At 43.0% G+C, this 22,984-nt stretch overlaps 1 protein-coding gene across 5 annotated transcripts in view; it reads right to left on the reverse strand.

Annotated features, from left to right (window-relative positions):
- Positions 1 to 22,984, reverse strand: part of abcc4 (ATP binding cassette subfamily C member 4 (PEL blood group)) — a 471,758-nt gene that overhangs the window by 97,156 nt on the left and 351,618 nt on the right. For all 5 annotated transcript variants that reach the window (XM_072577875.1, XM_072577874.1, XM_072577873.1 and 2 more), the window contains one exon: positions 5,314 to 5,486. In XM_072577875.1, the coding sequence (XP_072433976.1) occupies positions 5,314 to 5,486 (173 nt within the window). The remainder of the gene's footprint in view (positions 1 to 5,313; positions 5,487 to 22,984) is intronic.

Genomic DNA, 22,984 nt, shown 5'->3' on the forward strand with positions numbered 1-22,984 from the left:
GGGAGATGGCACAGGGCAGGGTGACACCAGGCACATGGACACACAAGGTGGCCGCTGAGCCATCAGTTGGCCAACTTGACACACAAGATGGCCGCTGGATCACAATATGGAGGTTAACAGCAGAGCAGATACAGACACTGCCTGGGGCCACCAGAATGCTAGAACAATGCACTCACAACCCAGTTGATTAGTTTAAGGCAGGTGGGAATACACATGAGTAATGAATACTGCCCACCGAAGTGTCTGGATCCAGCCAACACCTCTTATAGAAATGCTAACAACTTGATACAGACTCAATACGAAATGCCAATAGCCAGGGGTGCAGTAATCATCCTTCTCAGGAAGAGCGATTAGCGCCCATTGCCACAGCAATAGATTTCCACGCAGACATTGAAACCGACAATGTCCACACTGAAACTGACAATGACCACGCGGAACTTAAAGGCTGTGCTGGAACTGACAAAGACTGTATCAAAACTATCAACGATTCTGTAATGATTGCCATAACCAAACCACGTTACAAAGACAATAATCTCATCATGACCTATTGTATCACAAGATGTATTAAAATTTCTTGAGATGTGCTCTGGGTTGAGAGAAGGCTCGTAGCTAACCACTGTACTGTTGGTATTTCTCTCTCTCCCTGGAGCTCCGGTATTTCCTTGTGCAATAACCTCTGTCATTGAACCCCAACTCTGACTCTGAGACTGGTGTTTTCCTCCCACAGCAAGTTATAAGATCAATTTTGCGAAGTCAGAGGCCATGCCCATGGGTGGTTTCCCCAGAGTGCCTTATCCTGAGTGGATAGTATGCTTGCCTTCATTGGACGGGGTATTGAGTATAAGAGCTGGCAAGTCATGTTAACATTGTAATAGACATCGGTTCAGCTGCATTTAGAATACTGTGTCCAGTTCTGATCGCCACATTACCAAAAGGATGTGGAAACTTTGGAGAGGGTGCAGAGAAGGTTTACGAGGATGTTGCCTGTTTTGGAAGGTGCTAGCTATGAAGAAAGGTTGAGTAGGTTAGGTTTAGTTTCACTAGAAATAAAAGGAGATTGAGGGGGGGATTGAGGATTATAAAATCATGAAGGGTGGATAGAGACAAGCTTTTTCCCAGGGTGAAGGATTCAACAACGAGAGGTCACACTTTCAAGGTGAGAGGTGGAAAGTTTAAGGGGAATACACGTGACAAGGACTTCTTCACACAAAGGGTGGTGTGCGTTTGGAACGCATTACCAGCAGAGGTGGTAGAGGCAGGCACGGTAGATTCATTTCAGATGCGTCTGGATAAATGCATGAGTAGGTGGGGAGTAGAGGGATACAGATGTTTAGGAATTGACCGACAGGTTTAGACAGTACATTTGGATCGGTTCAGGCTTGGAGGGCCGAAGGGCCCGTTCCTTGTTCTTTGTGCTTTGTTCCCTTTTAGATGGTCACAGGAAGGCTTTCTCTACTTAGGTATATTTATTACTCCCATTTTTGATCAGCTATTTAAAGCCAATTTGCCCATTTATTCAAGCAGGAACTTCATAGTTGGGAGGCGCTTCCGATCTCTTATTTAGGTCGGATAGCCCACCTATTGTATCCTATGCGAATGCTTCCTTTGCTTTTTACTAAACAAATATTTAGAAGACTGAGTGGCTGGTTTAGTTCTTTTATCTGGTATCACAAGCGGCCCCCAATTAAACTGACTAATTGCAGTTATCCTGCAGACTAGGAGGATTAGATTAGATTACTTACAGTGTGGAAACAGGCCCTTCGGCCCAACAAGTCTACACCGACCCGCTGAAGTGCAACCCACCCAGACCTATTCCCTTACATTTACCCCTTCACCGAACACTACGGTCAATTTAGCATGGCCAATTCACCTAACCTGCACATTTTTGGATTGTGGCAGGAAACCGGAGCACCCGGAGGAAACCCACGCAGACACGGGGAGAACGTGCAAACTCCACACAGTCAGTCGCCTGAGGCGGGAATTGAACCCGGGTCTCTGGCACTGTGAGGCAGCAGTGCTAACCACTGTGCCACCGTGCCGCCTGGGAGTGGGCCTCCCAGGTATCAAAAACTATCAGTTCAGTTCAGTGCTATCTTACGTGAATGATAGGGCCCAGGGGGGACCCTCACTCACTTTGGTTGGACATCGAAGCATCTCAGGCAAGATGCCCCTTTCATAGCCTGCTGTTCTGAGACAAAATGGAGCAGTTAAGGAATATTGCCATAGCCCAATACTGTCAAGGGATGGAGGGCAATGATGCCAAACTTCAGTTTTGACGCACATAGTTGGTATGCTGGACTTTCGTCCAGGGATGATGAACTCTGGGTTTAAACTATAGGCAGGGTGAAAATGAGGACTGCAGATGCTGGAGATTTCAGTCAAGATTAGAGTGGTGCTGGAAAAGCACAGTAGGTCAGACAGCATCTGAGGAGCAGGAAAATAGATATTTCGGGCAGGAGCCCTTCATCAGGAATTATTGGCAGCCGGGGCGTGTCTTGCCTGGGTGATTTATTCGAAGGGGACATATTGATATCCTTCGACCAGTTGGCTCAGAAATATGAACTGCCCAGTAGGGACCTCTTCTGTTTCTTTCAAATTAGAAACTTCATACAAAAAGAGACCACACTTCTAATTGATCCTTCTCGGTCCGACATGGAGAAGAGGGTGTTGAGTGTTGAGGATACATTATCTGTTAGCAACGCTTATCATCTATTGGGAGAATGTCCCTCAGACGAGACCGAATGGCTCTGTAAGGTATGGGAAAGGGAGTTGGATGTTGAGATCTCTTCTGAAAATATGGGAGAATATCTGGGAAAATGCAGACCCATGCCTTGCAATCCACAAAATGAGAACAGTTAATATTGCCGTAGCCCAATATTGTCAAGGGATGGAGGGCAATGTTGCCAAACTTCATTTTTGACACACGTCTGACTCCAGGTCACTTTGCTAAATTTAAAGCGGGAGCATCTCCAATGTATCCTAAATGTAAAGTGAGCATGGGCGTGCTTACTCATTGTCTTTGGTCCTGCCACAGACTGTGGGCATACTGGAGCACTGTGGTAGGTGAAATAGAGAAGGGCTTGGGGATGGAGGTGGACTTGGACCCGGTATCCCTTCTTCTTGGCTTTTTTCATTCACTTACATTAAATGCACATAAAAAGAAAGGCTTTTCTGTGTCCTCGCCTTTTATGCCAGAAAGGATATTCTGTTAGGGTGGGTATCGGAAAATCCCGTGGGGTTGGCAGGCTGGCATAAACTGATCATGGAGCACATCCCATTGGACTTTCTTATGAGTATAGGGCACCATAAAACTGAGAATTTCTGTAAGATGTGGCAGCCCTTTTTGGACTACTTGGGTACTGATTTGTCCACCATACTAATAAGAGCCATTATACAACCATGGCAATTCAGTATAATGAATCTGGTATCCAGAGGGGAGGAACTACGAACAAATGAATATGTATAAAATTATGCGCTCGATGATCGAGGGCTATTGCTTTGTTTTGCTCAGCTGTGTTATGCTTATTATCATTATTATTATTATTGTTAAGGCTTTTCTTTTTTAGCTTAGTTATTCATTGATATTTATTTATGTAATTAGCAGGTTAGTTTTTTAATATTAGTTTGAATTGTTTGGTTTTGAATTTGATGTAATATTCAAAAGGAAAAAAATTGCATTTTTAAAAATATATTTTTAAAAAAACTATCTTGGGCTGTTAGTACAAGACTGTGTGTTTATGCATGCATGCAATATATAATAGAGAAGGGAGTAAAATTCCTTCATGGTGTTTTCGGGTTGTATAATGCCAAACCTTGCCTCAGCCTTTGCCAGTGTAGGTATTCTATATTGTTTGCAAACTTTAGCTAAGCTACAGTTATAATCATTTTTAATCAGACAGTTAACCTGTTCAGACATGCTATGAGGCATCTATCGAGCTTTCAAGACTGAATCCAGGCCCAGAAAGACACTATTATACATTGCACCTTATAAGCTGGCAGCCAAACAGAAGTCTCAAGCAAATACTTGGCTTTGCACAGTCATTCTCATTTACAGGTTTCAATCCTTCTTTTCAAGATCTGCTTTGAACTCCTTGAAATGCTATTAATTTTTATTACAATTAAAAATAAATCAGGCTACCTAACATACGTGGCAAACAAGGACATGCTCTGTCCTGATTTCTATCAGGCTCGTGATTGAGTTATGAAAGTGTTGGTTTTGTGGAGTGATTATTCTTGCAATGTTAGTGTGCTTATTGAATTAAGATGCAATTAGACCTGGTGTCAATTGCTAGAAAAGCTCAGCAGGTCTGACAGCATCTGTGGAAAGAAATCAAAGTTAACGTTTCAGATTAAGTGACCTTTCCTCAGAACTCTGACGGCAACAATCTTGATTGTAGAACTCAAATTCAGTCAAAGCAAAGGAATGGTGACAAGAAAATTAGGTCCAACCTCATTATTGAAACCTACAAGGAATGATCAGGAAAATTTTGAGAATAAATTAGATTATAACCTTTCTTTAAAGACCATTTTGGATAACATGTAAAATGTAAATAGAATGTTTGCAAAGCATTTTCATTAGAAACCAGAGGCAATACACAATGTGCTGTGGTGAGTTTATATAGTATTGATTCAAATCCCAGATCAACTAAACAAAGAGCTTTTGTGATTCTTATTCCCAGCTGGTGAAAGTGGGTTAAAAGTCAAGTTGAAAGAAATTTCATCAGTTAAGTCAAATTTTCCCATCCTCTACTTTCTCAAGTTCCTATAATTTTGTTATATAACGGTCCCAATTAATCATCTTATTACTTTGCTGTTCATTGTAAATTAAACTTCATTATTGTTTACACACCAAGATTACAACAATTCAAATAAATATTCTGTGAAATCCTGATGAACAATTACTGTCTCCACACATTTTCACAATGTAGTGTTGTCAATGAACCTGGTGGAGACTTGTTGGATTTATATCAATATCTATTTCTTTCTCAAAAAAAAAGCTGATGAAACACCATTAGATAAAGTACACTATCTGCTAAGCAAGCTTAAATAATGGTAGAATTACAAAGATGTAGCAATTTTTCTGTATTTAGTGTTTCATGAATGCTAAAATCAAAATATAAATTAGAGGAAACCAACTCAAATTACTGTTTTCATCACTGCTGGTTATCACAGCAGTTAAATGAGTTACCGCAGAACCTAGCTTGAATGCAATACTGCTAATATTCTTTGTAAGCAACATTTACATTTTGTTGTTATAACTCAAATATATGATCACTTTTAGCAAATCATTGCACTTTGAGAACAGGTCATTACCGAGGATCCACATTTGCTGTTGCTTCATCGATGATAAGTATTTTACATTTTCTAAGAACTGCCCTGGCAAGACACACAAGTTGCCTTTGTCCAACGCTGAAATTGGAACCAGCTTCGGCAAGTTCTGTCATCATCTTATTTGGCAATTCTTCGATCACCTCCTTCAGCTGCACCTATGAAGTGAATCATACAATAGATCATCACAGTATTAAAAGAATGATTACATAATTTTAAAGAAAGTTAAATAATGCTTGCTGTGCAGTTTACATTTTGTCTTTCTGAAAATTTGTATTTGAAATGCAATAGAATATTGTTTACATTGGCTCACTGAACATCAAGGTTTCCAATACTTGTGTTAGGAGAGTTTTGAGAATTTTCACCATGTTAAGAAATAGTTTTTGAACCACAGGCAATTTAGAGTTCAGCTATTTCATAAATATCCATCTAATTCAATGACATTGCAAAGACCAGAAGATACAGGTGCAAAACTAGGCCATTTAACTCATTGAGTCTGCTCTACCTTTCGATTTCTGAAGGTTCCTCCCTTCACCGAGGTTGTGTCCCTCGAATCGCAGGCTTTCCTACTTGTGGAAACATCATCGCCATGTCCACCCTACCCAGGTCTATCAATATCCTGGAAGTTTCAATGAGATTCCCCCCTCATCTTTATAAACTCCCGAGTATAAACCTCACATGATAAGTGCCTTGTCCCTGGGATCATTCTTCTCTAGACGCCTCCAATACCTTTCCTTAGAACGGGGCTCAAAAACTGTTCATCATGCAGTCTGACCAGAGGCTTGTATAGCCTCAGCAGTTCATCTCTGCTCTTGTTTTCTAGCCGTGTTGAAATGAATGCAAATAATACATTTGTCTTCCTAACTGTCAACTGAACTTGAGCATTTTAACCTTAACAGAATCCTGAATTAGGACTTCTAAGTCACGTCGTGCTTGAGATTTCTGAAGCCATTCTCCATTTAGAAAATAGTCTACACTTCTCTTCTTCCTACCAAAGTGCATAACCTTATACTTTCCCACATTGTAGATCATTTGCTACTTCTTTGCCCATTCTCCTAGCCAGGCTAAGTCCATTTGCAGCTTTCTCACTTCTGAAATAATATCTGTCCCTCCACCTTCAAGTGTCATCTGCAAACTTACCAACAATGCTCTCAGTTTCTTTGTCCAGATCATTAATGGATAACATGAATAGTGTAACCCGAACACTGATTCCTATGGAACTCCAATAGTCATCAGCTGCCAAACATTTATCTCGGCTCTCTGCCTTCTGCCAGTCAGCAAATCCTCTTTCCATGCCAGTAGCTCGCCCATAACATCATGGACACTTTTCATATTTAGCAGTCTCCTATGCAGCACCTTGTTAAAGATCTTCTGGAAATCCAAATACGTCACATCTACTGGCTCTCCATGGTCTAACTTGCTTCTTGCCTCCGCAAAGAATTCTACAAGATCTGTCAGGCAAGACCTCCCCTTGCCAAAACCATGCTGACTTCACCCTACACTACCATTCACTTCCAAATACTCTGCAATCTCACCCTTAACAATGGACTTTTAAATCTTACTGAGGTCAGGCTAACCGCCCTATATTTTCCTGCCTTCTGCCTCCTTCCCTTCTTAAATAGGGGATTTATAATTAGCTGCTTTCCAGTCCTCTGGGACTCTCCCTGACTCCACTGATTCCTGAAAGATTACCATCAATGCCTCTACAATCTCCTCAGCTATGTCCTTCTGAATTCCAGGTTATAGTCCATCCTGTCTGGTTGTATTATCTACTGTCAGACTTCTTAGTTTCTCCTGAACCTCTTCCTTAGTGATGGACACTGTACTCACTCTGCCTCCTGACTACCGTAAAGTTCTGGTGTGTCGTTGATGTAAAACTGATGCAAAATACTTATTCAATTCCTCTGCCATGTCTTTGTTCCCTACTCTCTGCTCCAGCCTCATTTTCCGGTGGAATAGGTTCACTCTTGCCTCTCTCTTACTTTTCAGATATCTTTAAAAGAAACTCTTGTAATCTTAAAGAGTCATAGAGATGTACACCACAGAAACAGACCCTTCGGTCCAACTTGTCCATGCCGACCAGATAATCCCAACCCAATCTAGTCCAATCTGTCAGCACCTAGCCCATATCCATCCAAACCCTTCCTATTCATATACCCATCCAAATGCCTCTTAAATGTTGCAATTATACCAGCCTCCACCACTTCCTCTGGCAGCTCATTCCATACACGTACCATCCTCTGCGTGAAAGGGTTGTCCCTTAGGTCTCTTTTATATCTTTACCCTCTTACCCTAAACCTATGCCCTCTAGTTCTGGACTCCCCGACCCCAGAGAAGGGACTTTTGTCTATTTATCCTATCCATGCCCCTCATGATTTTATAAATCTCTAGAAGGTCACCACTCAGCTTCTGACGCTCCAGGGAAAACAGCCCCAGCCTGTTCAAATTCTATCTATTGCACAAATCCTGCAACCCTGGCAACATCCTTGTAAATCTTTTCTGAATCCTTTCAAGTTACACAGCAGCTTTCCGATAGGAAGGAGAACAGAATTGCATGCAATATTCCAAAAGCAGCCTAACCAAAGTCCTATACAGCTGCAACTCCTGTACTCAATACTGTGACCAATAAAGGAAAGCATACCAAACACCTTCTTCACTATCCTATCTACCTGCGACTCCACTATTAAGGAAGTATGAACCTGCACTCCAAGGACTCTTTGCTCAGCAACACTCCCTAAGACTTTACCATTAAGTGTATAAGTCCTGCTAAGATTTGCTTTCCCAAAATGCAGCACCTCGCATTTCTCTGAATTAAACTCCATCTGCCACTTCTCAGCCCATTAGCCCATCTGATCAAGATCCCGTTGTAATCTGAGGTAACCCTCTTCGCTGTCCACAATACCTCCAACTTTGGTGTCATCTGCAAACTTACTAACTATATCTCTTATGCTCACATCCAAATCATTTATATAAATGATGCAAAGTAGTGACCCAGCACCGATCCTTGTGCCACTCCACTGGTCACAGGCCTCCAGTCTGAAAAACAACCCTGCACCACCACTCTCTGTCTTCTACCTTTGAGCCAGTTTTGTATCCAAATGGCTAGTTCTCCCTGTATTCCATGAGATCTGACCTTGTGAACCAGTCTCCCATGGAGAATCTTCTTTCATATTACTAGCTAGCTTGCTTACTCTCATCTTTTCTCCCCTTTTATTTAGTTGTCCTTGGTTAGTTTTTTAAAGGCTTTGTAATCAGCTTTTCCACATTGTACATTTATTTATTTTGCTTTTATACAGTGCCTGACTTCCCTTGTCAGCCATGGTTGCCTCATCCTCCCCTTAATATGTATCTTCTTCCTACTTTGAATGAATTTCTGCTGTGCCTCCCAGATACTTGTGCCATTGCTGTTCCACTGACCTCACTGCTGGGCTTCCCTTCCAAACAACTCCGGTCACCTCCTCCCTCATATGTTTGTAATTACTTTCACTCAATGGCAATTCATTGTATCGGATTTAAATTTTTCCCTTTCAAACTGCAGGTTGAATTCTGTCAAATTATGGTAATTGCCCCCTTCATCTTCACCTCCCTAATCAAGTCTGCCTCCTTATACTTCACCCAATCCAGAATTACCTGATCCCTATTAGGGTCTACCACAAGCTGTTTCAAATATGCATCTCATAGAAATTCCACAAATTCCTTTTCTTGCGATCCGCTACCAACCTGATTTTCCAAATCCACCTACATTCTGAAGCCGCCCCTCCCATGATTACTTAATTTCTTACATGCCTTTTCTACCTTCTGATTTATTTTCTTCCTCACATCCTGACGATTGCTAAGAGACCTATCATGGTCTCCCATAACTTCCATCATGGTCTTTTCTCTGTGGCAGTTCCTCAACTCTACCAACACAGATTCTACGCTGTCCAACGCTATATAATTTATTGTTATTCACTCTATTTTGTTTCTTACTGACAAGGCTACTGCACCTGGTTCACCCCTTTGCTAATCTCAAATTTGTTATACATGTTCAAGGGTTGAGGCTTCTTTGACACCATGTCCTGGATAACAACTGCTCTCAGTTAAAAAAGAAACAATTAGGACTAAAACAGGAAGAGGCTATATACAAGCTCAGCAAATTAGATTAGAAGTATTTGCAGTACATTTTTTCAATCAACACTTATCAAATTAAAGGACTGCACAATTCCTTCCCCAAATCTCAGCTTTCACAATGGACAGTAGCTTCTATCCTCAGTGAACGAGAAATATCCAACATGAATCAAATTATCAGAAGTTGTGTCTTGCGTTTATTTAAGGTTTGACATTTTAACTTGAGACAGCTTCTGTTACAATCCCAGCTAAGCAGAAGGTAAAAATTGCCTGTAGAGGATCTTATTTCATAGTGTCCTGCTACCCTTGACCTACTTTCATCACTTGAACGAGACCAGAGAGAAGCATTGCAAAAAGTGGTGGGAAGTATGCAAAACCAATTGCTGACTCACTCCACTAGCCCCAATTTCAGCATTGCTGGGGACAAAGGGTTTCAGCTACCTCTTGATACAAAGTATAAGTTGTTATTCCCTTTGTGATTTTGTATTCTTGTGATGGGTCCAAGACAAAACGTTTTGCCAACTTTTCCCTGGAGTGTCTGAGGCTGAGGGGTGACCTTATAGAGGTTTATAAAATAGAGGGGAATGGATAGGATAAATAGACAAAGTCATTTCCCTAGGGTGGTGGAGTCCAGAACTTGAGGGCATAGGTTTTGGGTGAGAGGGAAAAGATAGAAAAGAGACCTAAGGGGTATCTTTTATACACAGAGGGTGGTATGTGTATAGAATGAGCTGCTAGAGGAAGTAGTGGAGGCTAGTATAATTGCAACATTTAAAAGGCATTTGGATGGGTATATGAACAGGAAGGGTTTGGAGGGATATGGGCCAGGTACTGACGGGTGGGACTAGATTGGGTTGGGATATCTGGTCGGCATGGACGGGTTGGACTGAAAGATCTGTTTCCATGCTGTACCTCTCTATGATTCTATGAATCAATGTCTTTTTACTCAGCAATACTTAAGTTCTGCACAACTGAGCAGCCTAAAAATTTCCCTTCTCCAGGTTCAACCCCATCCATAGAACATAGAACATTACAGTGCAGTACAGGCCCTTCGGCCTTCGATGTTGCGCCAACCTGTGAAACCAATCTGAAACATGTCTATCTTACACTATTCCATTTTCATCCACATGTTTATCTCTGAGTAAAGAACTTACCTACCTCTGACATCTGTCCTTTATCTATCAATTTAAAGCTATGTTCCCTCATGCTAGCCATCTCCATCTAAGGAAAAAGGGTCTCCCTGTCCACCCTATCGAACCCTCTGATTATCTTACATATCTCAATTAAGTCACCTCTCAACCTTCTTCTCTGTAATGAAAACAGTCTCAAGTCTATCTGCCTTCCCTCATTAGACCTTCCCTCCATACCAGGTAATATCCTCGTAAATCTCCTCTGAACCCTTTCCAAAGCTTCCACATCCTTCCTACAGTGTGGTGAGCAGAACTGTATACAATACCCTAAGTGTGGCCGCACCAGAGTTTTGTACAGCTGCAGCACGACCTTGTGGCTCTGAAACTCAATCCCTCTACCAACAAAAGCTCACACACCGCCTGCCTTCTTAACAACTCTATCAACCTGGGTGGCAACTTTCAGGGATCTATGTACATGGATACAGAGGTCTCTCTGCTCATCTACACTACTAACAATCTTACTATTAGCCCAGTACTCTTTATTCTTGTTGTTCTTTCCAAAGTGCATCAGCTCACACTTTTCCATATTAAACTCCATTTGCCACCTCTCAGTCCAGCTCTGCAACTTATCTATGTCTCTCTGCTAACTGCAACATCCTTCACACTAACCACACTCCACCAAATTTAATGTCATCCGCAACTTTACTATCCCATCCTTCTACGCCCTCATCTAGCTCATTCATAAAAATGACAAACAACAGGGGACCCAATACAGATCCATGCAGTACACCAAAAATAACTGAACTCCAGGTTGAATTTTTCCTATCAGCCATCACTGTACGTCTTCTTTCAGCTAGCCAATTTCTGATCCAAATCGTGAAGTCACCCTCAATCCTATGCCTTCGTATTTTATGCAATAGCCTACTATGGGGAACCTGACCAAACACCTTACTGAAATCCACCTGTTTGGTCACCATCTCAAAGAACTCAATAAGGTTTGTGAAGCACAACCTACCCTTCACAAAACCATGTTGACTATCCCTTATCAACTTCTTCCGCTCCAGATGATTATAAATCCAACTCTTAGAACCTTTTCCAACACTTAACTCACAACTGAATTAGGGCTCACTGGTCTACAATTACCAGGGCTGTCTCTATTTGCTATCCTCCTGTCTGCTGGCACTATTCCTGTAGATAATGACGACATAAAAATCAAAGCCAAAAGCTCTGCAATCTCCTCCCTAGCTTCCCAGAGAATCCTAGGATAAATCCCATTGGTCTCAGGGCACTTATCTATATTCACACTTTCCAGAATTGCTCACACTTCCACCTTATGTACCTCAATCCTGTATAGTCTAATAGCTTGTACCTCAATATTCTCCTCAACAACATTTTCTTTTTCTCGTGTGAATACTGACAAAAAATATTCATTTAGCACTTCCCCTCTTCTTGGACTCCACACACAACTTCCAATAACTGTCCTTGATTGGCCCTAATCTTTCTCTAGTCATTTTATTATTCCTGATATACCTATAGAAAGCTTTAGGGTTTTCCTTGATCCTATCTGCCAACGTCTTCTCATGTCCTCTCCTAGCAGTTCTTAGCTCTCTTTAAGTCTTTCCTGGCTAACTTGTAACTCTCAAGCGCCTGAACTGAGTCTTCACATCTCATCCTAATAGAAGCCTTCGTCTTCCTTGACAAGAGATTCAACTTCTTCAGTAAACCACAGGTCCCTCACTCCACTACTTCCACCCTGCCTGATAGGTACATATTTAGCAAAGACACACAGTAGTTATTCTTTGAATAAGCTCCACATTTCAATTGTGCCCATTCCTCCAGTTTCCTTCCCCATCCTATGCATCCTAAATCTTGCCTAGTCACATCACAATTGCCTTTCCCCCAGCAATAACTCTGGCCCTGTGGTATCCCTTTCCAACATTAAAGTAAACATAACTAAATTGTGATCAGTATCACTAACGAGTCACCTACTTCCAAATCTAACACCTGGCCAGGTTCATTACCCAGTACCAAAACTAACGTGGCCTTGCCCCTTGTTGGCTTGTCTACACACTGTCAGAAAATCCTCCTGCGCACAATGGACAAAAACTGACCCATCTAAAGTACTCAACTATAGTATTTCCAGTCAATATTTGAAATGTTAAAGACCCAATAACAACTAGGGAGATCCCTCAAGGATCAGCAAGGCGGCCTTTGTGTGGAGCTGCAGAAAATGGGGGAGATACTAAATGAGTATTTTGCATCAGTATTTATAGTGGAAAAGAATATGGAAGATAGAGACTGTAGGGAAATAGATAGTGACATCTTGCAGAATGTCCATATTATAGAGGAGCAAGTGCTAGATATCTTGAAAAGGGTAAAGGTGGATAAATCCCCAGGACTTGATCAGGTACATAGAACATAGAGAACATAGAACAGTACAGCACAGAACAGGCCCTTCAGCCCACAATGTTGTGCCGACCACTGATCCTCATGTATGCACCCTCAAATTTCTGTGACCAGATGCATGTCCAGGAGTCTCTTAAATGTCCCCAATGACGCTGCCTCCACAACTGCTGCTGGCAACGCATTCTATGCTCTCACAACTCTCTGTCTAAAGAACCCGTCTCTGACATCCCCTCTATACTTTCCTCCAACCAGCTTAAAACTATGACCCCTCATGTTAGCCATTTCTGCCCTGGGAAATAGTCTCTGGCTATCGACTCTACCTATGCCTCTCATTATCTTGTATACCTCAATTAGGTCCCCTCTTCTCCTCCTTTTCTCCAATGAAACAAGTCAACCTCTCCTCATAAGATAAGCCCTCCAGTCCAGGCAGCATCCTGGTAAACCTCCTCTGAACCCTCTCCAAAGCATCCACATCTTTCTTATAACAGGGCGATCAGAATTGGACACAGTATTCCAAGTGTGGTCTTACCAAAGTTTTATAGAGCTGCAACAAGATCTCACGACTCTTAAATTCAATCCCCCTGTTAATGAAAGCTAAAACACCATATGCTTTCTTAACAACCCTGTCCACTTGGGTGGCCATTTTAAGGGATCTATGTACCTGCACCCCAAGATCCCTCTGTTTCTCCACACTGCCAAGAATCCTATCCTTAATCCTGTACTCAGCTTTCAAATTCGACCTTCCAAAATGCATCACCTCGCATTTATCCAGGTTGAACTCCATCTGCCACCTCTCAGCCCATCTCTGCACCCTGTCAATGTCCTGCTGCAGCCTACAACAGCCCTCTATACTGTCAACGACACCTCCAACCTTTGTGTCGTCTGCAAACTTGCTGACCCATCCTTCAATCTCCTCATCCAAGTCATTAATAAAAATTACAAACAACAGAGGCCCAAGGACAGAGCCCTGTGGAACACCACTCACCACTGACTTCCAGGCAGAATATTTTCCTTCTACTACCACTCGCTGTCTTCTGTTGACCAGCCAATTCTGTATCCAGACAGCTTTGTTCCCCTGAATCCCATTCCTCCTGACCTTCTGAATGAGCCTACCATGGGGAACCTTATCAAATGCCTTGCTGAAGTCCATATACACCACATCCACAGCTCGACCCTCCTCAATGTTTCTAGTCACATCCTCAAAGAACTCGATAAGGTTTGTGAGGCATGACCTGCCCCTCACAAAGCCATGTTGACTGCATTTAATCAAGCCATGCTCTTCCAAATGGTCATGAATCCTATCCCTCAGAATCCTTTCTAACACCTTGCAGATGACAGTTCTAGGTGTACTCGAGAACTCCGTGGGAAGTGAGAGAAGTGATTGCTGGGCCTCTTGCTGAGATATTTGTATCATTGACAGTCACAGGTGGTGCCGGAAGACTGGAGGTTGGCTAATGTGATGCCACTGTTTAAGAAGGGTGGTAAGGACAAGCCAGGGAACTATAGACCAGTGAGCCTGACCTCAGTGGTGGGCAATTTGTTGGAGGGAATCCTGAGCGACAGGATGTACATGTATTTGGAAAGGCAAGGACTGATTAGGGATAGTCAACATGGCTTTGTGTGTGGGAAATCATGTCTCTCAAACTTGATTGAGTTTTTTGAGGAAGTAACAAAGAGGATTGATGAGGGCAGAGCAGTAGATGTGATCTATATGGACTTCAGTAAGGCGTTCGACAAGGTTCCCCATGGGAGACTGGTTAGCAAGGTTAGATCTCACGTAATACAGGGAGAACTAGCCATTTGGATACAGAACTGGCTCAAAGGTAGAAGACAGAGGGTGGTGGTGGAGGATTGTTTTTCAGACTGGAGGCCTGTGACCAGTGGAGTGCCGCAAGGTCCTCTACTTTTTGTCATTTAAATAAATGATTTGGATGCAAGCATAAGAGGTACAGTTAGTAAGTTTGCAGATGACACGAAAATTGGAAATGTATTGGAAAGCAAAGATGGTTACCTCAGATTACAACAGGATCTTGACCAGATGAGCCAAGGGGCTGAGAAATGGCAGATGGAGTTTAATTCAGATAAATGTGAGGTGCTGCATTTTGGGAAAGCAGATTTTAGCAGGACTTATACACTTAATGGTAAGCTCCTAGGAAGTGTTGCTGAACAAAGGGATCTTGGAGTGCAGGTTCTTAGCTCCTTGAAAGTGGAGTCGCAGGTAGATAGGATAGTGAAGGCGACGCTTGATATGCTTCCGTTTATTGGTCAGAGTATTGAGTACAGGAGTTGGGAGGTCATGTTGCGGCTGTACAGGACATTGGTTAGGCCACTGTTGGAATATTGCGTGCAATTCTGGTCTTCTTCCTCTCAGAAGGATGTTGTGAAACTTGAAAGGGTTCAGAAAAGATTTACAAGGAGTGCTGTAGGGAGAGGCTGAACAGGCTGGGGCTGTTTTCCCTGGAGCGTCGGAGTTTAAGGGGTGACCTTATAGAGGTTTACAAAATTATGAGGGGCATGGATAGGGTAAAAAGGCAAAGTCTTTTCCCTGGGGTTAGCGTGTCCAGAAAAGAGGGCATAGGTTTAAGGTGAGAGGGGAAAGATATAAAAGTGACCTATGGGGCAACTTTTCCACACAGAGGGTGGTACGTGTATGGACTGAGCTGCCAGAGGAAGTGGTGGAGGCTGGTATGATTGCAACATTTAAGAGGCATTTGGATGGGTATATGAATAGGATGGGTTTGACAATAGACAATAGGTGCAGGAGTAGGCCATTCAGCCCTTCGAGCCTGCACCGCCATTCAATATGATCATGGCTGATCATTCCTAATCAGTATCCTCTTCCTGCCTTATCTCCATAACCCTTGATTCCACTATCTTTGAGAGATCTATCCAATTCTTTCTTAAATGAATCCAGAGACTGGGCCTCCACTGCCCTCTGGGGCAGAGCATTCCACACAGCCACCACTCTCTGGGTGAAGAAGTTTCTCCTCATCTCTGTCCTAAATGGTCTACCCCGTATTTTTAAGCTGTGTCCTCTGGTTCGGCACTCCCCCATCAGCAGAAACATGTTTCCTGCTGCCAGAGTGTCCAATCCTTTCATAATCTTATATGTCTCAATCAGATCCCCTCTCAGTCTTCTAAACTCAAGGGTATACAAGCCCAGTCGCTCCAGTCTTTCAGTGTAAGGTAGTCCCGCCATTCCAGGAATTGACCTTGTGAACCTACGCTGCACTTCCTCAATAGCCAGAATGTCTTTCCTCAAATTTGGAGACCAGAACTGCACACAGTACTCCAGGTGTGGTCTCATCAGGGCCCTGTACAGCTGCAGAAGCACCTCTTTGCTTCTATACTCACACGCGTATGGAATAAGCTGCCAGAGGATGTGGTGGAGGCTGGTACAATTGCAACATTTAAGAGGCATTTGGATGGGTATATGAAAAGGAAGGGTTTGGAGGGATATGGGCCGGGTGCTGGAAGGTGGGACTAGATTGGGTTGGGATATCTGGTCAGCGTGAATGAGTTGGACCGAAGGGTCTGTTTCCATGCTGTGCATCTCCATGACTCTATGACTCTATACTCAATTCCTCTTGTTATGAAGGCCAGCATGCTATTAGCCTTCTTCACTACCTGCTGTACCTGCATGCTTGCCTTCATTGACTGGTGTACAAGAACACCCAGATCTCTTTGTACTGCCCCTTTACCTAAATTGATTCCATTTAGGTAGTAATCTGCCTTCCTGTTCTTGCCACCAAAGTGGATAACCATACATTTATCCACATTAAACTGCATCTGCCATGCATCTGCCCACTCACCTAACTTGTCCAGGTCACCCTGTAATCTCCTAACATCCTCATCACATTTCACCCTGCCACCCAGCTTTGTATCATCAGCAAATTTGCTGATACCATTCTATATCATTAACATATATTGTAAAAAGCTGCGGTCCCAGCATGGATCCCTGCGGTACCCCACTGGTCACTGCCTGCCATTCCGAAATGGAGCCGTTTATCACTACACTTTGTTTCCTATCAGCCAACCAATTTTCAATCCAATCTAGTACTTTGCCCCCAATACCAGGTGCCCTAATTTTACTCACTAACCTCCTGTGTGCGACTTTATCAAAAGCTTTCTGAAAGTCCAGGTACACTACATCTACTGCATCTCCCTCGTCCATCTTCATAGTTACATCCTCAAAGAATTCCAGAAGGTTAGTCAAGCATGATTTCCCCTTCATAAATCCATGCTGACTCTGTCCTATCCTGTTACTACTATCCAGATGTGTCGTAATTTCATCCTTTATAATAGACTCCAGCATCTTTCCCACCACTGAGGTCAGACTAACTGGTCTATAATTTCCTGCTTTCTCTCTCCCACCTTTCTTAAAAAGTGGTATAACATTAACCACCCTCCAATCCTCAGGAACCGACCCCGAATCTATCGAACTCTGGAAAATAATCACCAACGCATCCACGATTTCCCGAGCCACCTCCTTCAGTACCCTGGGATTAGATTAGATTAGATTAGATTACTTACAGTGTGGAAACAGGCCCTTCGGCCCAACAAGTCCACACCGCCCCGCCGAAGCGTAACCCACCGATACCCCTACATCTACATTTACCCCTTACCTAACACTATGGGCAATTTAGCATGGCCAATTCACCTGGCCTGCACATCTTTGGACTGTGGGAGGAAACCGGAGCACCCGGAGGAAACCCACGCAGACACGGGGAGAACGTGCAAACTTCACACAGTCAGTCGCCTGAGGCGGGAATTGAACCCGGGTCTCAGGCGCTGTGAGGCAGCAGTGCTAACCACTGTGCCACCGTGCCGCCCACAGGCCCTGGGGACCATCAGGCCCTGGGGACTTATCAACCTTCAGACCTAACAGTCTCTCCAACACCAAATCCTGGCAAATATAAATTCCCGTAAATTCAGGTCCTTCAGCCACTGTTATCTCAGGGAGATTGCTTGTGTCTTCCCCAGTGAACACAGATCTGAAGTACCCATTTAATTCTTCTGCCATTTCTTTGTTCCCCGTAATATATTCCCCTGTTTCTGTCTTCAAGGGCCCAATTTTAGTCCTAACCATTTTTTTGCTTTGTACATACCTAAAAAAGCTTTTACTATCCTCCTTTATATTATTGGCCAGTTTACCTTCGTACCTCATTTTTCCTCTGCGTATTTCCTTCTTAGTAATCCTCTGTTGCTCTTTAAAAGCTTCCCAGTCCTTAGTTTTCCCACTTATCTTTGCTATGTTATACTTTTTCTCTTTTAACTTTATATGTTTCTTAACTTCCCTCGTCAGCCACGGCCACCCATGCCTCCTCCTGGGATCTTTCTTCCTTTTAGGAATGAACTGATCTTCCAACTTCTGCATTATACAAAGAAATATCCACCATTGTTCCTCCACTGTCCTCCCTGCTAAGGTATTGCACCATTGAACTTTGGCCAGATCCTCCCTCATAGCTCCATAGTTCCCTTTATTCAACAGAAGTACTGTCACTTCTGACTGTACCCTCTCCCTCTCAAATTGCAGATTGAAGCTTAATGTATTATGGTCACTACTTCCCAATGGCTCCTTCACTTCGAGGTCTTTGACCAATTCTGGTTCGTTGCACAATACCAGATCCAGAATTGCCTTCTCCCTGGTCGGCTCCAGCACCAGCTGCTCTAAGAATCCATCTCTGAAGCACTCCACAAAGTCTCTTTCTTGAGGTCCAATACCATCCTGATTCTCCCAGTCTACCTGCATGTTAAATCCCCCATAACAACTGTAGTAACATTTTTGCGACAGGCCAATTTCAGCTCCTGATTCAACTTACATCCGACATCCAGACAACTGTTTGGAGGCCTGTAGATGACGACCAAGGAGGGTCTTTTTACCCTTAGTATTTCGCAGCTCTATCCACATATGGGCCGGGTGTGGCAGGTGGGACAAGATTGGGTTGGGATATCTGGTTGGCACGGACGGTTTGGACCAAAGGGTCTGTTTCCATGTTCTACATCTCTATGACTCTTTGACTCTATGAACTACCCTGTTACTCTCGTTCATATCCAGAATTATCTTTGCTATCCTTTCCTATACATCTCTGGAAGTATTGGGAGGCCTATAGAAAATTCCCAACAGGTTGACCTCTCCTTTCCTGTATCTAAACTCAGTCCATACTACCTCAGTGGACGATTCCTCAAATGTCCTTTCTGCCACTGTAATACTGTCCTTGACTAACAATGCCACACCTCCTCCTCTTATACCATCTCTGTTCTTACTGAAACATCTCTATCCCGGAAACTGCAACAACCATTCGTTTTGCTGCTCTATCCATGTCTCCAAAATGGCCGCAACATCGAAGTCCTAGGGAGCAAGCCATGCTGCAAGTTCACCCACCTTATTCTGGATGCTTCTGCCATTGAGGTTGACACACTTCAAACCAACCTCCTGCTTGCTGGTGAACTCTTGTGACCTTGAAACCTCATTTCTGACCTCACTACTCTTAACCTCCTGGACCCTGGAACTACAATTTAAGTTCCCATCCACCTGCTGAATTAGTTTAAACCCTCCTGAAGAGCATCAGCAACTATCCCCCCCAGGATGTTGGTACCCCTCTAGTTTAGGTGTAGACCATCCAGTTTATACAGTTCCACCTATCCCAAAATGAGCCCCAATTATCCAGGTATCCAAAAGCCTCCCTCCTGCACCATCCCTATAGCCACATGTTCAAGTCCTCTCTCTCCTTATTCCTCGCCTTGCTAGCATGGGCAACAAACCAGCGATAACAAAACTGTTTGTTCTCAACTCAACTTTCACCCGAGCTCCCTGAATTTCTGCTGTGAAACCCCTGCCTTTTCCTGCCTATGTTGTTACTAACTATGTGGACCACGAGTTGGGGCTGCTCCCCTCCCCCTCAAGGATCTCGACAACACAATCTGAGACATTACAAGCCTGAGCACCTGGGAGGCAACACACCAACTGTGAGTCTCTCTCCTTCCCACAGAACGTCCTATCAGTCCCCCTAACTCGGAAGTCCCCAATGACTAATCCTACAAGATTACCATTGGAAAGACAGATTCTAAATCCATCTTTTTCTCAACTGCTCCTGTTCCCATTACTCCCATTGAATGGGATTTAAAAATGGTGACAGTGTAGCATTATTGATTAAAAACTCAAACACAACTGTGAGGGAGTACAACATACTAAGGCATCAAATGATATGGATTGAACTCAGAAACAAAGAAGAGGCAACCTCATTGTCAGGTGTACACTATAGAACCCCAGATTGTGAAAGAGAGTTAGGGGAGCAAACATATAGGCCTATTTCTGAGTTCAGCAATAATAGTTGGAAACTTCAACTATTCAAATATTAACTGGAATACAGACAGTGTGAGAGGTATAAAGGGCTCAAAATTCTTGAAGTGCACTCAAACATTTTTTAGCAAGCATGTTACAAGCCCAACAAGAGAACGTGCAATCACCCCTCAGCCTCCGATGCTCCAGGGAAAACAGCCCCAGCCTGTTCAGCCTCTCCCTATAGCTCAAATCCACCAAGCCTGGCAACATCCTTGCAAATCTTTTCTGAACCGTTTCAAGTTTCACAACATCTTTCTGATAGGAAGGAGAACAGAATTGCACACAATATTCCAACAGTGGCCTAACCAGTGTCCTGTACAATCGCAACATGACCTCCCAACTCTTGTAATCAATATTCTGACCAATAATCTAGTCCCATTTGCCAGCACTTGGCTCACATTCCTCTAAACCCTTCCTATTCATATACCCATCCAAATGTCTTTTAAATGTTGCAATTGTACCAGCTTCTACTACTTTCTCCTGCAGCTCATTCCATACACACACTCACCTTTTGCGTGAAAATGTTGACACTCAGGTCCCTTTTAAATCTTTCCCCTCTCACCTTAAACTTATGCCCTTTACTTCTGGACTCCCCTCACCTGAGGGAAAAGATCTTGTCTATTTATCCTATCCATGCCCCTCATGATTTAATGAACTTCTGTAAGGTCACCGCTCAGCCTCCGACGATCCAGGGAGAACAGCCCCAGTCTATTCAGCCTCTCCCTATAGCTCAAACCTTCCAACCCTGGCAACATTAAGAGTGGTCAGGGTCTCGGCTACCTTCTTAATATATCTTGAGGGGTCTGGTCCATAATGATGGTTGACAAAACCCTCAGCCATGACTGACTCTCTGCCCTCATTTCTATCCTCACCCCTTTTTTTCCCACCCATAATGCCAAAAGGGCTTCACCAGCCTCCATATCCAAACCATTATAAGCAGATTTCTGCCACCTCCAGTGTGATGCCACAACCAGACACTCATTCCCCTCTCCTTCCTTGTCAGTATTCTGCCAGGACCATTTCTGTAGGGATTCTATGATGCCATGATATCCTCTGGGTCACCTTGGTTCATGCCTCCTCCACTACCAACACCTCCCCACAACCCCATGGCAGGCTCCTGTGTAATCACAGAAGGTGTAGTACTTGTCTGTTTATCTCCTTCCTCTTTGCTATCCAAGGTGAAGTAGGTTAAGCAACAATTTAGATGTACTGCACTCAATCCAGTTTACTGTATTTGCCACTCACAATGTTGTCTCCTTTACACTGAGACACAAACACAGACTGGGTTACTGCTTTGCAGTCTATAAAAATGACCCCAAGTTGCTAGCCACTTCAACACCCCATCATATTCCCACACCATCATTTCTGTCTCAGGCCTGCTGCACTGCTCCAGTGAGGTTGAATACAAGCTGCAGCAACAACACATCATTTTCTACCTAGGTACCTTACCGATTTCAGGACTCAACACCAAATGAACAAATTCAGAATGTGAAAACCCTCCTCTGAATTTGTTCCCCCCACCACACCAGGACCTAATTATATGGGTTGCTCCAAGCATTGCCAATTCATTTCAATGATTTACTCTTCTCATTAGCACCCTACCGAGTATTTAGCTCTTCTTTGGTTATTATCAGCCATCTCCTTGTTAATCTATCCTTTTTTTTCACTCTTCAGCTCAATATACTTTATTCACTCCCCCCAACATGAATAACACCCTTTCCCAACTATTTTCAGTTCTGAAGAAGGGTCACAGGACTCAAAATGTTAACTCTGCTTTTCTCTCCACAGATGTTGCCTGACCTGTTGAGTTTTTCTAGAACTTTTTGTTTTGTTTCAGACTTCTAGCACCTGCAGATGTTTGCTTTTATTAGCGATTGAAGAAAGAGTTGGGCCTGTCAGAGTTGTCCATGGTAAGTTGAACGTGGATGCAGAAGATGGGGGCAGGTTTCTTACTGAGTATTTTTTCTCTGTCTTCACAAAGGATAGAAATGATGCAGATATCCTGAGAGATGAATAGGATGTAAGCTATGTACATAACCATGAGAAATAAATACAGGGTATCCAAAGCTGGAGTACCTTGGATGATTAAGAATATTTATGAGAAGATAAGGAAGAAAAAGAAGGCATTTGATACATACTAGAATACTAGGAATAGAAATTAGGAAGAGTATTTCAGATGTAGGACACAGGCTGAACTTGGTATAAGGAAGGCTAAGAGGAAGCATTAGGAAAGGATGGCAGGCTGTACTAAAACAAATACTATTGTATTCTTCAAGCATATTAATATAAAAAGATTAGTGAAGGGTGGAGTTGGCCCCATAAGGAACAAACAGAGTAAGTTGCTCACTGAAGCAAAGGATCCCACAGAGGTACTAAATAATTATGTTGATTCTATCTTCACCAAATTAAAAGATAATGACAATGCCCTACTTTAAAAAAATACATTTTGAGCAACTGAGCAGTATAGTGAAAGATGAAAAAGAGGTGCTAAAAGGGCTGGCAGCATTCCAGAAAGAGAAGTGCCCAGGTTTGGTTGGACGCATTCTAGATTGCTGAGAGGTTTAAGAAAGCAACTTACGTAGCTGTTGACAGTAATTTTCGAAGGCTCTCTGGAATAATCCCAGTGAACTGGAGGATTGAATTGTGACACTGTTGTTTAAGAAACATA

This window comes from Chiloscyllium punctatum, chromosome 9 (genome assembly GCF_047496795.1).
Source record: "Chiloscyllium punctatum isolate Juve2018m chromosome 9, sChiPun1.3, whole genome shotgun sequence".
In the NCBI taxonomy this organism is placed as follows: domain Eukaryota; kingdom Metazoa; phylum Chordata; class Chondrichthyes; order Orectolobiformes; family Hemiscylliidae; genus Chiloscyllium; species Chiloscyllium punctatum.